Here is a 19,387-nt window from a genome sequence, read left to right as displayed (position 1 = left end):
TAGAAAAGAAACCTTCCTTTGGTGTTCCAGAGGTGTTCTTACGTTAATGACAATGACATATTTTAATTATTGATGCAATTCAATCTGTCTCTTCTTATTGCAAAGGTATACTAAAAAAAGTGGGTAGAAACACGTAATCTAATGAACAAGAATTCGTCGGGAAGGGAAAAGAGAGACAACTCAGTTTGACGGGTCATCGGAGTGTTAAAAACGCAAGCAATACATTAAAATTACTGGCGAAAAATACAATTCGTGCCTAAAATATTTGAAATACACCTCCGGAGCCTCGACCGAAAAGCATCCCGGCCAAATTGACTGTTTGGCCCGGCCGAAAAATTCTACCTGCCTTTAGAGAATTGGCCTTTTGTAGGTTTGTATATTAGAAGGTGTTCGCCTCTAAAAGCATATTAACATCATCTGGTGCCTTGAGAATGTTTGTCTAGCTGGTTTATTCATCTTTTTTTTTTCATCGTGCCACGAAAAAGGGCCACGCTCGCTTCATGTACTTACAGCTAATTATATACTGGGACTATTACGTTTTATATTTTTTAGATTAATTAGTTACAAGCTAGCGGACATTGTATGATAAATTGTTTTATAATGGATTCCGTATAAATATACACAAAGAACGTTGTTAATAACTTTTTCTTCATTATTTCGTCTTAATATGTGAGAGGTTCACGCGATATCTGAAATGAAAATGGCGCTTTTGCAAATTAACAATTCATCTGTCATCTGTGGTATTTCCATTCCGGAAGTGAAACAAACCAATTTTTTCTTGCAGGAATGTTTCCATTACGTTTAATGAGTGTCAAAATTAATTAATCTAAAAAAATCATTTGGAAACATTATTATTAGTTCTTTTTTGTATAAATTAGAAAATTGGATTCTGAGTACGGTTCTGTAAAGTGGTAAGCGGGAGAACAATAATCTTTATGAAGGCCCAAATTTCAAGCTTGCATTATTATAAATGTCCGTGATATTATTCGATTACGTCCGTTATTAAAAATGTTAACCCATTTAACCATCGCACCGTTTTCATCGAACCGTCCGTAAATAATTCCCTTCCCATCCTCGTATGTCACATTGGGCTCTAATGTGAATAATAATTACTTTTGTAATTTATCTAAAAGAGATTTTGTTAAGTTTATGCGTTTCTATCAGAAATGAGCACACGACCGCACATAAAACTGAAAAACAATACGGCAAATATTTCGTTTGTAATGATAAACGTTAATAGCTATTTCGTCACTTATTAAATTAAACAAACATTACGAGCTCACAAATCCATTTGACATTTCTATTAAGATGCGTCCGATCTGATGCAATCATAATGAGCTGCATAAGAGCAAAATTATTGGTACAAGTCAAATTGACATTTCGAACAAAACACCAACAACGAATAAGTTGTATTGCGGCGAACGTCAACAATAGAAAGTCTTCATAACGGTGCAAAAAAATTTGCATTCGTTTAAATTATTGCAGTGATTTATTACTATTTTTATTGACCTCATCCGTCGATTTGTTGTTGTGCAACTCAATCAATTGTTCTTCCGAATGCTTTCTTGATGCTACAAACAATACTGTTATAGTTAAGTGTGTCACACTCCAATTATTTAACATCATCGAAATCTGATCATTATTTGTTCGGTATAAGACTCTAAAATGTTCAAAAGAGGTTACTCAGTTTTATTGGTACATATGTATTTTTAATATATAATGATTTTTATTCAAATTTTACTTACCGAAATTTCATTCAAACATTTTAAAAATTAGATAATTTTTAGTTAAGGAGGGTTATAAAAAATTAAAACTTTTTTTCTTTACTGCTTATAAAGAATAATTTATTCAATCATGGAGTAAATAACAATAATTAACATTTTTTATAATTTTTTTGTAATTTGTAATGTAATTATTTACTGAAATTATTGTAGAACACAATAAATTGATTCAATCATATTTCAACCTGTAATTATAGTCCAAAATAATAAAATTAATAATTAAAATAGAAACTTTTTCTGTGCAATAAACTGCCTAAAATCTACTTTTTGCTGAATATTTACTGAAACTTTCAATTTTAAATTTTAGAGCCTGATTTTAGTTAAATTCAGCAATGGAAAAGTAAAAAGTATGTTAAAATTATAATGATAATATAAAAATTTAATATATTTTATGTTGTGTTTATAAAATTTTATATTTGACATTAGTAGTATATTTGAAGTTAGTTGAAACATAAAAAATATCATTTTAACCTGTAATTGTAGTATCAGATAAATTCAATAATTAAATTAGCAAATTTTTCTGTACAATAAACTTCCTAAAATATAGTTTTTGCTAAATATTTATCAAAATTTTCAATAATTTTAAATTTTAGAACCTGATTTTTGCTAAATTCAGCAATGGAAAAAAATATGTTAAGATTATAATGAGAATATAAAAATTTGATATTTTTTATATTATTTGTGTTTATAAAATTTTTATTTTTAAAATTATTCTAAAACACATGATGTTGAAACATGTAGAAAATATTATTTTAACCTGTAATTATAGTGCCAAATAAATTCAATATTAAAATAACTTTTTCTATATAATAAACTGCCTAAAATCTCCTTTTGATAAATATTTCAAAAATATTCAAATATTTTAAATTTTATAGCCTGATTTTAGTTAAAATACAGCAATGGAAAAGTTAAAAAATGATGTTAAAAGTATAATGAGAATCAATCAATTATTTTAAATTTTAAAGCCTGATTTTGGTTAAATTTTGTAATGGAAAACTTAAAAAATTATGTTAAAATTATAATGAAAATATAAAACTTTAATATTATGTTTATAAAATTTTTATTTTTGAAATTATTTTAAAAGACAATAAGTGAGTTAAAACATGCAGACAATATTATATTAACCTGTAACTGTACTGCCAATTAAATACAATAATTAAATATCTTTTCTGTGCAATAAACTGAATAAAATCTACTTTTTACGAAATATTTATTGAAGCCTTCAATTATTTTAAATTTTAGAGCCCAATTTTAGTTCAATTTTGCAATGGGAAAAGTTAAAAATTGATGTTAAAATTATAATAAAACTTTTATTTTTGAATCAAACTAATAATTCAAATTCGCAATAAATAGTTTAAATTTATTTATTACCCACTATTTATTAATATTTTTTGATATACTAATGAAAAGTTACATAATTATATTTTTTAAGAGTAAAGTATTACAAAATGGTGTTAATTTTGCTTAATAATAAATAATTACATATTTTTAAGCAAATTAATCATAAAATATAATAAAAAGATAAATTCTAACAAAGATTTTTATTTAAATAAAATGAATAAAAGAATAATGATTGTTTCTATTTCTCTAACTTGCATTGTCTTGTATTTTACTAATATGCATTGTCTTCAGTAAAGTGAAATGTAAAAATTAAACCTTTTGTAAAACTAAACAATTTATTAATTAGGTTTATAAATATAAATTTAAATAATATAATGATACAAAATATTTATTATACAATTATATATTATTATATATTTTCTACTTAATAAATTTATTAATGCAACAGTTTAAAACGAGTCAAAAAAAGTAAGTGATCAATATAATTTTTAATGGTTAAAACTACAATTCTAAATGTCAACTAGTCAGCTCTATTACAACTGACTAATCATTTCTAGTAAATTGCTAATAAAATTTAATAAAGAAATATAAAACATGATGAACGATTAAAACCGAAAAGGAAACGAACAAATAGAGAAACACAGGTGTAAACGATCGAGGCCGTTGTGTTGTACAGTGTGTGTGTGTGTGTGTGTTGCGACACAGCGCAAGTTAAAGCGTTTTGATTGACATTTACCAGACAAAAGACGATGACCCGAAACCCGAAAACACATCGCGGATCAAATTAAACGGCGTTGTTCGCATCGAAAGATTTCGCATTGATGCACCGGCGGTTTCGCACTTTCACCCGGACACTTTCCACACGCCGCACCACGAACGTGGGGGAGGTGGAGAGGTACGACAAGTGTCTGGGCAAAAGTGCAATTCGAAAACGCACCGTGAAACGTTCCGATTGTAAATCCGCGAATTTTTTCGTGGCCGTCGCACCCGGGGAAAACGAAACGGCCGATTTTATCGCCACGACGCGGCCGTACATTTTTGAAATGCCACCGCGTTTGTGTAATTATGTTTTTCCCCGATTGTTATCGTGCATATGTATTTGCATGCGGATAATTATAGAAATATAAAGCCTGAGAGCTGCGCTGCCGAAGAGAAAGCTACGACTTCTATGCCCTTATTAACAGATTCAATCGATGCCAAACGGATATAGTTAATATTCTTGTATCTGCATATTTTTATTTATTCGGCTTGTTAATCATTGTTGTTAGGTCTCACTTTTAGTACACCTAATAAGTACATTAATTACTTTTCTTCCTTATAATATTTATGTACAGAATTCAGACGGTTTATTGCACATAAAACTGTTTAAATTTCGTTTTTTATTATTGAATTTATTGAAACATTACATTATCTCCATGTTTGAGCCCACCTATTTATTATGTTTTAAAATAATTCCGGTAATTTTGTTAATTGCTCATATTATTTTTAAAACTTTTAACTTTTTATTGTCGAATTTAATTAAAATCATTTTATAAAATTTAAATAAAATAAAAAACATTAATAAATATTAAGCAAAACGTAGATTTTACAGTCTATTTGACAGAAAATAGTTAAAGTACAAACAAAAATATAAAAAATATTAATTGTTTATATTTTTATTATAATTTTTAAGTTAAATAGGTTAAAATTACAAGTTATAATAGTATTTACTGTATGTAAAAGCCAACTTTTGGTAAAAAATTAAATAAATACAAATATAACTATAAAGAAATTTATTATTTACATTTTTAATGTAATTTTTTGACCTTTACGTAGCTGAATTTAACTAAAATCATTTTCCAAATACAAAACTATTAAAATATTAATAAATATCAAGCAAAAAGTAGATTTTAGATGAATTATTGTACGGGAAAGGTTTCTATTTTTATTGTTTAATTTATTGGATACTCAAATCACATTTTATAATATTTTTTCTATGTTTCAGTAAACATTTTGTTTTAAAGTAATTTCAAAAATTAAAATTTAATAAGCATAAATAATATAAAAAATTTAATTTTTTTATTCTTATTATAATTTTAACATAATTTTTTAACCTCTTCGTTACTGAATTTAACTAAAATTATTTTATAAAATTTATCTATTATATGCCTTAATAAATATTTAGAAAAAGTAGATTTTTGGTGAATTATTGTATAGAAAAAGTTTTTATTTTTATTGGTTTAATTTATTGGATACTCAAATCACATTTTATAATATTTTCTCCATGTTTCAGAAAACATTTTGTTTTAAACTAATTTCAAAAATTAACATTTAATAAGCACAAATAATATAAAAAATATAATTTTTTTTATTCTTATTATAATTTTAACATAATTTTTTAACCTCTTCGTTACTGAATTTAACTAAAATCATGTTCCAACATTTATCTATTATATGCCTTAATAAATATTTAGAAAAAGTAGATTTTTGGTGAATTATTGTATAGAAAAAGTTTCTATTTTTGTTGTTTAATTTATTGGGGACTCAAATCACATTTTAAAATAATATTTTTTCCATGTTTAAGTAAACTTTTTGTGTTTTCAAAAATAAAAAATTAATAAACACAAATAATATAAAAAATAGTAAGTTTTTGTATTCTTATTATAACTTTAACTTAATTTTTTTACGTTTTTGTTGTTGAATTTAACTAAAATCATATTCTAAAATTTAAATCTATTAAAAGCTTTAGCAAATAATTAAATTTTAGGCAGTTTTAAAGTTTGAAATTTTTGCATAATATATTTATTAATACAACTAAACAAAATTACAAATTAAATTATTTACTTTAATTAATTTTTTTAATTTAAAACTTTAATTATTTGGTTTGGAGATTTGATTTTTATATTTTACTTTAATAAAGAAAATGTGAATTAAAATTAAAACTAAAATTTAATAGACAGTTAATCATAATGTATGTGTGAAAGTAAAAGGTGCATTCTCCAATTTATTAACCATAATTGTTAACCCCTTAAATTTTAATATCTGCAGTAATACCATGCACAATAGAAAGTAATCAAAATTCATAAGTAATAAATTAATTTCTAAAATTGAACTTTCGAAAAGATCAATTTAATATTCGTTTTGTTAAAATGCCCACCCGTAATTACAATATTTAATAATATCATTTAAGATGTAAAATGGGGAACTCCTTTAAATATTTTTATGAGTCAAACAGGGAAGTGGAACATTGCGAATTGTATAACCGAACCCGTCTGTTCGGTAATGAAACCGCGTAGCCAAGCGAGCCCAGGCACAATACTTGTGGTTCTTACTTTCAAAATAAATTGCCTGCGAATCTGGGTCATAAATGATATTTATTTACATTAAGTAACGCTGCCTAAGCTGAAAGCTAGATTTGCAGGTGTTTTTCATTCAAACAGGTTAAATAAATAATTTTCGCTTTTAATTAATCAAAAACGTTTTAAGTATTGGTGGTATTTATGGGTAAATTGCTGGGAATTTGTGTTCTTTTTTTTCGTTTCGTTTCGGTTTCGGTTTAATTGGATTTCAAAATCTGTTGGGAAACCGAGGTGACTATTAATTGGGTCGCTTTAAAGGTTTCTTGTCACAAATTGGGTTTGTTTTATTATGCGACATAAAAACAATATAATAATAAAAAATGATGGGAATTATTATAAATTTATGACTTTTTCGCACTGTAACTAAATTGGGAATTATTATGTAGTATCTATTTAATTAATTATTTATTTCACATTTGTTATCTTAAGCTCTATAAAAAAATGTGCATAATATACATTAAAAAAAACAAAAATAAAATATTTGTAATCATGTTTATAAATTAAAATCAGTCAAGTGTTGAAAAATCACTTATTATAATTCAATATAAATTTATTAATAATATTTATTATTATTTTGTATTTTCATTTATTTTATGTTAAGAAATTAACATTAATTTTATTGATTATTTTATATATTTCATTTTTTAATTATTAGTATCAATAACAAATATATTTGGCCCACAACTCTGTTTAATTTTTTATTTAAATTGTCTAATTGTGTAATTGCAGATTTTTTAATGTAAAAAATATTTTATATTGTAATAATCTATTGGAAAATGGTGGCTCACAACTTTTTCTAATTTTTTCAAATTTATTTGGAAATTTTCTAATAGTGAAGTTCATGATTTGAGAATTTTCAAAGTGTAATAAAAAGTATGTAAATTAAACTGTAATTAAAATAAAAATAACTTTTTTCCCAAATCTTTTTGTTTTGATACTAAATATTTCATTTTTAAACTATTTATATATTATAATAATTATTAAAATAACCAATTCTTTTGGAAAATAGTGGTTCCCAAATCTATATAATTTTTTCAGACTTATTCGGAAAATTTCTAATAGAGAAGATGATGATTTTGGGATTTTTTATAGTATAAAAAAAATATATTAAAAATTCGGTTTAAATTAAATTGTAATTAAAATAAAAACTTTTTCTCAAAATTTTTTGTTTTTTATTTCGATATTTTAAATATTTCATATTTAAACTATTTATATGTTGTAATAATTATTAAAATAACCAATTTTTTTGGAAAATAGTGACTCCCAAATCCACATAATTTTTACAGACTTATTCGGAAAATTTCTAATAGTGAAGATGATGTTTTATGGATTTTTAGTGTAATAAATTTTTTTTTGTTTTTTAATATATTGTTTTAAATAATTCATTTTTAAATTAATTAATTATTAAAATAACCAATTTGGTGACTCACAACTGTGCATAATATTTTCAAACTTTTTTGGAACCTTTCTAACGGTGAAGTTCCTGAAAAAAGTGCGTAAAACTAACGATTCTGTCGTTTCGTTGCGTCGTGGACCATTGTGAAAGTAAATTTGACCTCTTAAAATTGTCCGTTGTTTTGCGCCAAGTCGAAAAAAAAAACTGGACGCATAAAGCAATGAAAGTATGTACTACAACTCTTGTTTTGTAAAGTGGGTATTGCCATCTTTAAGTCGAAGGATACGGTGCAATGTTGACAGGTCGATCGATCGATCGCCAGAAGCGAGAAATTGTCGACGATGATGCGAAAGTCGAAATTGGAATAATAATAAATGTGCAATGGCCGTTTTCGACCTACATGCACGAATTTCGAGCAGATTTAAATCGACCATAAAATCCAGTATTGTGAGCAATATTAAACCTATATTAATGGCTAAATAAAAGAACGGCGGGGCAGTTTAATACTTTTTATTATGACGAAACTTGTTTTTCGTTGTAAAAATAACTGTGCCCGTACATACTTTGTATGCCTTTAAAGATCATATTTGAAATTTGTAGCGTAACATTTTATATTCAACATAAAGTAGCCGAGATTTTTCCACGATAACATCTTTATTCCGCGTCTTAAACTGTCTATTAAAACTCCGGTTGGCAGATGCAAAATGTTCGCCTTTGTTTTAAATGTTTCCACCTAAATATGCCACGCAACAAATAATTTATCAGACAATTAAACACGATTGTTTATTTCGCTGAGCACATTACCATAAAGCCATAAACAAGTTGAAATATTTTTTTCGCATATATAAATCAATATCAAGGAATTCCTTCATGGAGTTATGCGTTGAGTAAGTGAAAAAATTGTATAAATAATTAAAATCATTTTGTTAAAATCTTACCGGACAATTAAACCTAATTATTTATTTAACTGACCACATTTCCATAGAGCCATAAACAATGTGTGTAAATCTTTTCCAGTCGATAGTGCACATAAACACCATCAACTAGTTTATCCGCATATGTAATTTAATTAAAATAATCACAATTGCAATAAATTATATTTTAAAAGGTGAGAACACATTTCTTCGTTTGGCTTTAAATAAATTAGACAATATTTTAGGATAGGTGTGTATTATTAATTGCAAATATATTTAAATGTGGCTGAGATATTCGGTCATTAAAATTGTTAAGCTATTATTTATTATTCGCGACTACACGAAGATTACACGGACATCGATTCGAAATTTTACTTGATAATTGTTTTAATTTAATAAACGACAACGTTTAAAATGTTCGTTTAATTGTGCCGTTTGTCATGAAATTTCCGAGGTTTGGGGGGATTTAACGAGGTGAAAACGAAGCACGGTCAATTAATTCCATCGTTTATTGAAAGATAAATTGACGACGAAAAAAAAGGTTATCTATACTAAAGTTGTCGATAATGTGGGACTTAGGACGCAGGTAATAAAAAAGATTCTTTAGTGGAATTTTTAAACCGAAACTAGTACATTCCGTTTTAAAACAAAAGCATTTTTTTTTTTAATTTGTATGTATAAAATATGTATGATCTATTTACAACAAAAATAACATAAAATGCACAATTTACCCCAAATTGGGAGGTTTTACTATTTATATAAAAAATAGCAGGATATGAACAAGATAAAATATTTTATTCATCTATGTCTTATTTTCAATATTTTTGAAGCATACAATATTTCTGAATTATTTCCAAAAATAGAAAAATCCCTTGGACATTCTAAAATGGGAGTTTTCTAATATTTATATAAAAAATGACATAAAATGAAAAAGTCAAAATATTTTAATCATCTATGTCTTATTATTTTTAATAAATTTTTAAGTAGATAATATTTCTGAATTTATTCCAAAAATAGAAAAACCTCTTGGGCACTCCAAAATGGTACTTTTTAAATATTTATATAATAAATAACATAAAATGAACTAGATAAAATACTTTATTCATCTACGTCTTATTATTTTTATTAATTTTTTCAATATAAAATTACTTCTGAAAATATAAATCATTCTAAAATGGGAGTTTTTTTTTTTAAATTTATATAAAAAACATAATATAAATAAAATAAAGCATAAAATATAATTGAATTACTTCTAAAAATGTAAAAGACTAGACTACTCTGTGACTCTAAAACGGAAGAATTTATCTAAAAATGACATAAAATGTACGAAAAATATACGATTCATCTATGACATAAAAATCACAAAATATATATACAATTTAAATAATTGTACCTATACAAAACTTACATAGGCCTTGAATGAAACTGAGCTTAGCGAAGTTTTCCTTGGCTAAAACAAAAATCATTCGTCCGCACCGTAGCGAAGTGAACGTGCAAGTGCAAAGTGATGACAATCTTATCTTAAGCGATCTCAAGTGAACACGAGGTTCGCATTCCGAGTGAAAAAGGAACGGACGAACAAAATGCCAAAAATTATCCAGACAAACGGCATTTTGCAGACAAATTTAAAATTTTAATGCACCCTAAGCCTGAAATATTTCTAAAATCAGTCGGCCCCAGTTGTCCTTGTGCACTTTTTATTTATTTTTTATTTTTCGTTCATTTTATTTTTTCGCTTTTACTTTTATTATGCCGTCCCGTCCGTCGATTTTTTTCCAGTCGGATCCATGTGGGTGACGAATCTGCCGAGCCAAGGCTGCAGTTTATATTACCCGGGATTAATTTTTATTTGCATTGTAATACGCGAAAGATTTGCATATTGCTTTGTACGCCATTTCAATACAATTAATAATAAACAAACGCAAACAAACGGTCGACGGCTAACTTTTTATTTTTACTTTTTTTTTTTTTTTGCTTATCCCCCGTCTCTTTCTCAAGCTTAGGAAGTCGAGGCATTGTATCATTTATTATACGTCACATGTGCCACTTGCATAAGCCACTTTTAATTAATTGTACCCGCCGCTTCGGGAGTGAACAATGACAATTTTTCTATGCGTCAAAGGTCGTACCGAACAATCTAAAATAACCAAATGGTACCAATTTAATCCTTAAACATCATAATTACATTTTAAAATTATTAACAAAATAACCTGGTTATCAAAATAAAGTTGCCTGAATATAAAAATAATTTTCTAAAGTAACAATTAAGAAAATTCTTTAACACACTAGTACTGATCTTCCAAAAATTTTTTACAGTCATTGAACTTCTCTATTATAACTTTAATATATAGATATGATCACATTTTATTTTACATTGAAATTTTGTGAAATTAGTACTACTTTTCAGGAGGAGTACCAAGGTTCAATATATTATAATAACTTAGATATTTTTAGATTAAATAGTTCTAACTTGTTTTTTATAACTTTTAGACGGTAATAAACATGTTTCGCTATCAAAAAGGTACTTAACAACCAAAAATAATTAAAAAACCAGTTTATTCCTGCATTTTTTTTGACACAGAAACGTATCTTACTGTTTTTATGTGTCCTCTGGTTTCCAAAAATTTATATTAATGTCTTGTAATACCATTAACAAAACGATTATAAAGTACCAAAGCTGAAAAATAATAATTTACATCCGGCAATAATTTCCTGTCATTGTGATTTACCCTGGAAGTAGTTTCGCGATAACTTTTATTTTATGGCAACGTAAGTTTCTCTTTGCATTCTACCAGTAATGAATTCACCACGAAAAGAAAACAACGATTATAAGTGGTGGCGGATGTACAATCGATATTTCCACGTTTTCTTCGACGTCCTTTTTTTTTCCTTCGCCCGGTGAAAGTTGCAATAATAATACAGCCCAATTAGCAAAATTTAATTATGACAACCCGGCATGTATTTTATGATATATTTACGTCCTATAATCCGCAATAAATTCGCAATTGTCGACATAAAACATATTGTTTGATAGTGCCATAAACTTTCTAAAACTCGGATAAGTTAAAACCGTAAACGAATTTATTGACACTCGACAATTAATAACGCGATTTAATTTTATCTTGCATATCTGGCGGAACACACGTTGAATCCCTTGTACGACGTGTTCATCAACCCGAACTCAATGTATTATATAAATTTGACTGACAACTGTGAAACACGACTTCTTTGTCTTCCTCCTGTTTTGACAAACAATCCGTATTACGGTCATGTCGACATTATTATTACTCAAAACGTTGGATAAATTAGATACGATGTGAAATAATAACGATATTGAAAATTAACGTGTGTCGCGTGTTGAATTAAATAAATTGACACTTGTTTTCTTTAAACTTTCTATATTCAGTGATCCAATTCGGTTTCAGATTATGATCGGATCATATCAATTTATTGCGGGCAAAACTGTTTAAGTTGTCTGTGACAAATGCAAACAATCATGCGATATACGAGTTTTTTTTTCGATCGATTCCAACATTAATAAACTGACAAAGTGTCGATCGAATCGTTGTTATGCAAATGGAATTGTCAACCAATCGTGTCTCTGATGATAATTTAGATTTAAAAAATTGAATTACACATTTTTTTTAATATATAAGTTTTATTTTATATAAACATGTTTATTTTGCTTTATTAAGATCATTTTAAATGTTAAAAATTGATAAGTATAATTTATATTTTTAATTTTTCTCATAAAAATAATATATGTAATCAAATTCATGATGTAGTAAACTCTTTATTAAATTTAAATATTACATAAAATGAACAAGGTAAACATTTTATTCAATTATTTTCCAAAATATAAAAAGACTTGAATTAAAAAATATAATAAATTTTAATATTTTATAAATAATACATATTTATGAAAATTATTAATTTTTCTAAATTATTTATTTTATAGTAAAATATAATTTGATATATAAAAAATTTAATATTAATTAAGCAAAATAATAATACATTTTACTAATAAAAAATGTTTAAATTAATTAAAATTTAAAATGATGATTATCTGGCAATATTTTGTTGCAAAATAAAATAGAACAGAGTAACATTTGAATGGACGTTTAATAACGAAAGTGAAGGAAGCGTAGACGTGGAAATGAAGGCCCGATATAAAACAAATAAGCGGAGGCATAATAAAAGTAAAACATAAGATATCTACATAGAAACCTGTATATAAGTCAGCGGCGTTCGTAAACGATGGAGAAGCAGGAGGAGGAGAATGGGAAGGGAAAAAAAAAAGAGAGAAAATAGTACAAATTATGTCTTGTCAAGCAGCAAATGGTGGTCAGATACGAAAAAGGATATCCCTCAGTCCACAATGCATCCCTTTGTCCCGCTAATATTATAATTAAAGTGTAGAACTGTTTGACGTTTCAGCATGGCCGTAAAGATGTCGCATCAAACTTAAATACGATCGCGGTCTTCGTGCTCTTTTTCATCAATTCCCTCTTGCCGTTTCGCATTCTTTTTGCGAGGGTTATTAATGCTACCGACATTTGCATATTCTTTCAACGCATATTAACAGACGCACACACGAACAAGTGCACTTGTGTACTACTGCATCGCCGGGCGCATTCCATTTGCTATTTACACCGGTCAAATAAATGCGATGACGATTATTCAATAAATCTTTTAATTGTACCCTTTTCTTCTCATTTTTTCTTTTTGTTTCGTTTTGCTCTTTGAGTTTTACGAGGTGTTCTCAGATTTGAAAGTGTTTGCCAACGATGCAAACTGATAATTTTAAGCGAATTTATTAAAATTTAATTTTTAAATTATGTTAGTTTTTTAAGATATAATAATTGACCAAATTTTTATTTTCAATAATTATCAGTTATAACTAAATTACAACTATTTTTTTTTTTATTTCTAGATGTCCTGTTAACAACATTGAATATTTTTATAATTAATAATATTTAATTTTATATTATTTATTAAAAATTATTATTATAAAACTATTATATAACTCTTAAAGTAATTTATGATAATTTTAATTTTTGCTCTTATGTTAAAAATAAACAAATCATTCAAAACAAAAATTAAAACTGTTTTTAATTATCCATATTTTAAATAAATAAATAAAGAGAACATTGAATAAAAATAACAATTGAAAAAGTGTATTTTAAATTCAATAATTATTCATATTTATTATAATTACTAATAATTTTTTTGTTGTCAGTTGTATGAAATAATATTTTTTATTATTTCATTTTTTATTTTATATTCTTCTATATCTGTAGACAATAAATTTTATTGCTTTTTAATGAAGATAATTTAATAACTATTAAAATTTTATTAATAATATAACCTTAAAATTTTTATGTTCATATATATGCTTAAAAATTATATTGATTTATGAATTAAATTAATTAAACTATTTTAAATTTTAATAATTCTCAGATGAAGATTTATTATTATGGAATAATTAAATTATAAAACTAAACCACAAAATTAATAATACCTATATAATAATTAAATTAAATAGCCCATAAATTACTAATATTTTTTATTTTAATATTTATTAAAATAAAATAATATAAAAATGGTAATAGATTTCAAATTACTCTGATATTCAAAAAATAATAAAACATTAAAAATGTCCATTTAGATCTTGACAATAAAGAATAATTTTAAAATTTTATATTATTTTAATTACGTATATATTTTTAATTTGATTATTATCCATATTTGCAGTAATTAAAATATTTAATTTACTTTAATTTTTTTTATTATTTAGAGAAACATATTTTTTATTTTTTTATTATGTTATTTTTTATTGTTTATACCTTTATATTTTTAGACAAATTTATATTTTATTTTTTTTTTTGTTTTTTAATGAAAATTTTGAAAGTAATAATTTAATTTAGTGATTAAAATTTAATTTTTTTTTTGCTTTGAAAGCTCACATATAAGTTGCAACTTCAATTTCCCATGTAAGGATAATAATACTAAATAATTATAGCATATAATATATTTATAGACAAAGTATTCAAGTATTATCTAATCCAACGGATTATTATATTGTTTAAATTATTTATTGCTGTCCGATTTCCTAGAAATTCCTTCCTTAATTGCAAACCGAGCCCAACAATGGTTTAATTAAATAAAGCATAATCAAAGTCAATTGTATAGTAAATATCGCGAATTACAATAGGTTTATTCATCCATTTTATTTTATTTGTTATAGGTAAGCGAACAGATTTTGGTTGTAAAAGTCCATTTCAAGGCCGTTTATCTAGAAAAGGTAGGAGAACAGCTACACCGTGGAGGTAACGTTGAAAATTAAGTGGAACTAAAAATTTTTGAAATTTTATGTGGTTAATTAATGCAGGTATAATTTGATTGCCCTTAAAGATCTCATAACCGTCTCACATTGTTGTTTTTCCTACAAACACGTAAGAATCGATAATTTTCTGTCGTTCGTAGGTGTAGTTCAAAGTTGAGATTTGTTCCACGGTGCGCGGAAGCTAGAATGTTTTAATTGGGCAATTGTAATCAGCAATCAACACCAGAGATTTCGACGATTATGTTTTTATATCTTTAGATGTACTGTTATGCTTTTAGAACGAAATTGTGAAACGGATTTTCGGGGACCCGAAATCTCATTTAATGTGCAATAAAAACAAACGTTTTACTGCTCTGACTCAAGCACGAACTTCGAGATGAGGCAACATCTTTTTTTAAGGTTTTTATAATGAAATGTACTATAAATTTGTTGGTTACAGTCGAATTTAAAGGAAAAACAGTGTAAATAATCGTGGTGGAAAGAACAGTTAGGCAAATGATGTTTGTTCATTGAGGTTGTAAAGTTATGCGATTGTGCTTCGAATAAATCATCCTTTAATATTCCGTAATTGTATAATATTTAAAACAGGCAATACATAAAATGAATGTAATCGTGTCCGTATCCATCAGTGCATTACGCCACGACCGCAGCCATGAGAGAGAGATATATGTTTGCATGCGGCACAAGGAAATAGTATAAAAGGAAGAAGAAGTAGAAGGAGGCAGAAAATATGATCTGGGAGGCATCAATATCCTCGATAAGATGTAAGAGCAGTAGCGACCGGTAGAATCGCATATTACGATTCCAGCATTGTAGCAAGACCGAAGTTTATTAGTTCTGCATTGTTCGGAGCGGCGCGGAAAACAGAAAACGTCGAACGGAAAGAAAGCACCAGCCGATAGCCTTAGATAATCACGATTAACTAAGGTAATGGTTTCATTATTGTACCAGTCTGGATGCCTGTATAAATCATGCCTTCATCCACTTATTAGAGATATTAAAATTAACAATATACTCAATAATTAGCGACCAGCGAGTTTTCTGGTTTATGTCGGGGCAATTAGTACTCTATCGCGATCTTGTGTAATCGCTTTTTTTAATGTCTTGCATCCTCTATTCCCATGTACTTACATTCCATTGTCTAACTATCGTTCTCATATATCCGCATTTTCATCCACGTCCTTCAGATTTCACTACATTTTTTGATTTTCTCCCATATAAGGTCCAAAAGATAAAATATAATATAATAAATTATATTAAAGGAATAATAAGAAAAGTAGCGAGAAGGATTATTCTCATTAATAGGTAATTGAAATTAAAGGAGTAAATATAGCTATAAACTTTTAGTTTCCAGAACATATTTTGTAAGATTTTATTAAAAGAAAAACAGAATCATCTAAGACACGAGAGAAAAAGATAATAACAAGAAAGTTTAAAATTTATTGTAATCTTTCAGTTTTTAGAACAAATTTTTTAATATTTTATTAAATATTTAAATGAATATAAAAATATGAGAAGAATAATGGTAGTAACAAAAGAATCAGGAAAAAGCAACTGAAAAAGACAATAACAACAAGGAAGTTTAAAATTTGTTGTAAACTTTGAGTTCTTAGAACAAACGTAACAAGAAAATCAGGAAAAAAACAATTGAAAAAGAGAATAACTAGAAAGTTTAAAATTTACGTAAATTTTCAGTTTTTACAACAAATTTAGAAGAATAATCGTAGTAATAAGAAAATTAGGAAAGAAACAACTGAAAAAGAGAATAATAAATAACAAGGAAAGTTTAAATTTGATTGTAAACTACAATTTTCAGAACAAATTTAGTAAGATTTGATTAAACACACAATGGAAGGTAAAAATATACTAAATGATATAAGAGAGTTTAGAAAAATTTTAGAAGCAATAAGAAAATCATCAAAGAGAACTGAAAAGAAGAAACACACAATGGAAGATAAAAATATAATAAACGATAAAAGAGAATTTAGTAAAATAATAAAAATAAGAAAATCAGGAAAAAAAAACTGAAAAAGAGAATAACAAGAAAGTTTTTATAAGTTTAGAAGAATAATCGTAGTAGCAAGAAAATTAGGAAAGAAACAACTGAAAAAGAGAATAACAACAAGTAAGTTTAAAATTTGGTGTAAACTTTGATTTCTCAGAACAGATGTAACAAGAAAATCAGAAAATAAACAACTGTAAAGGAGAACAATAACAAAAATAATAAAAACAAGAAAATCAGGAAAAAAAACAATTGAAAAAGAGAATAACTAGAAGGTTTAAAATTTACGTAAATTTTCAGTTTTTACAACAAATTTAGAAGAATAATCGTAGTAATAAGAAAAGTAGGAAAGAAACAACTGAAAAAGAGAATAATAAATAACAAGGAAAGTTTAAATTTGATTGTAAACTACAATTTTCAGAACAACTTTAGTAAGATTTGATTAAACACACAATGGAAGGTAAAAATATACTAAATGATATAAGAGAGTTTAGAAAAATTTTAGAAGCAATAAGAAAATCATCAAAGAGAACTGAAAAGAAGAAACACACAATGGAAGATAAAAATATAATAAACGATAAAAGAGAATTTAGTAAAATAATAAAAATAAGAAAATCAGGAAAAAAAACAACTGAAAAAGAGAATAACAAGAAAGTTTTTATAAGTTTAGAAGAATAATCGTAGTAGCAAGAAAATTAGGAAAGAAACAACTGAAAAAGAGAATAACAACAAGTAAGTTTAAAATTTGGTGTAAACTTTGATTTCTCAGAACAGATGTAACAAGAAAATCAGAAAATAAACAACTGTAAAGGAGAACAATAACAAAAATAATAAAAACAAGAAAATCAGGAAAAAAAACAATTGAAAAAGAGAATAACTAGAAGGTTTAAAATTTACGAAAATTTTCAGTTTTTACAACAAATTTAGAAGAATAATCGTAGTAATAAGAAAATTAGGAAAGAAACAACTGAAAAAGAGAATAATAAATAACAAGGAAAGTTTAAATTTACTACACTACAATTTTCAGAACAAATTTAGTAAGATTTGATTAAACACACAGTGAAAGGTAAAAATATACTAATTGATACAAGAGAGTTTAGAAAAATAATAGAAACAATAAGAAAATCATCAAAGACAACTGAGAAGGAGAATAATAACAAGAAAGTTTAAAATTTATTGTAAACTTTCAGTTTTCGAGGCAGATTTTGTAAGATTTTATTAAACAGTAAAAAAATTAAGTAATAGTTAACGATTTTAATTGAGATTAAAATAATTGGAAAGAAAATTACAAAGACAAGAAGTAAAAGAAAGACATTAAGACATATATGAAAGAATATTGTGTGGAAATAATAATATTATGTCAATGTTGCCTCGAAATTGTGTTTTAAACTAACTGAGAATAGTTATTTCGCTATTACCTACATACATAATATGAACGCCATTAATTTTACAATTAAAGTTAGTAAACCGTTACTCAATCATCACTTATACGTTAACGAATGATAAATTACACAATAGAGTGAGTTTTTACAAATGAAAATTATCCTCAAAATTAGAAACTGTTAATGTAAAACTGTCCATTTAACTTTTAAACCAAACAATACTCATCCATATTTATGACTAAAATCTTTAAACTTTATTTCATCTGTCTAATTATTCATTTGCGTTTTGTTCATAAAACGTAAATCTCATAAAATTGCTGAAAAAAAAGCACATAATTTTTAGCTCAAATAGCCCAAATTACAGTAATTGGCTCGTTAAAATGATTACACCAAAAACTATTACGAAACACAACGTTAGACACGGTCCCAACGTTTACCTAAAACCTCTGCATAACTCCACAATAAAACAAACTATTTCGCAACGCAATTATTTCCCACTTGCCATTGACCAATCGTGAATTATTGCCATTTTGATTTATCGGAAATTTAATAAACGCTGAACTTTGCTATTTTGGTGCAACCGATTGGACACTTATCTGGAAAGTCGTAAACCATATTAATAACCTCCCATTAATAATGAATGAAAAACATGTTCGGAACCGCGATATAAAAAAAAGAAAGAGTGGTTCGCTATTGGGTCAACGAGATTTGCATACCCAGATAAATATTAATCGTTAAGAGCGTTTTGTAGAAAGTATGAAACGAAATGTTTGTTATTTTTTTTATGTATCAAGCCACTTTCTCACAGCACAACGACCGCAGTTCCGGAATTTTGAGTCCGGTGCATGTGATTAATTTGCATTAGAACGGTTCGTGGATGGTTCCAG

The 19,387-nt window shown here is 26.3% G+C and overlaps 1 protein-coding gene across 2 annotated transcripts in view; it reads left to right on the top strand.

The window, feature by feature from the left end:
* LOC109599921 (protein dachsous-like) overlaps positions 1-15,295 on the top strand; it is a 35,766-nt gene extending 20,471 nt beyond the window's left edge. For both annotated transcript variants that reach the window (XM_049970086.1, XM_020015972.2), the window contains exon 3: positions 15,018-15,295. In XM_049970086.1, coding sequence (XP_049826043.1) covers positions 15,018-15,116 — 99 coding nt within the window. In that variant the 3' untranslated portion in view covers positions 15,117-15,295. The remainder of the gene's footprint in view (positions 1-15,017) is intronic.
* The last annotated feature ends 4,092 nt before the right edge of the window (positions 15,296-19,387 follow it).

Source organism: Aethina tumida, chromosome 7, assembly GCF_024364675.1.
Source record: "Aethina tumida isolate Nest 87 chromosome 7, icAetTumi1.1, whole genome shotgun sequence".
NCBI classification, from domain to species: Eukaryota; Metazoa; Arthropoda; class Insecta; order Coleoptera; family Nitidulidae; genus Aethina; species Aethina tumida.
Note: the sequence above shows the minus strand (reverse complement) of the source record. Positions and strands in the feature narration are given on the sequence as shown.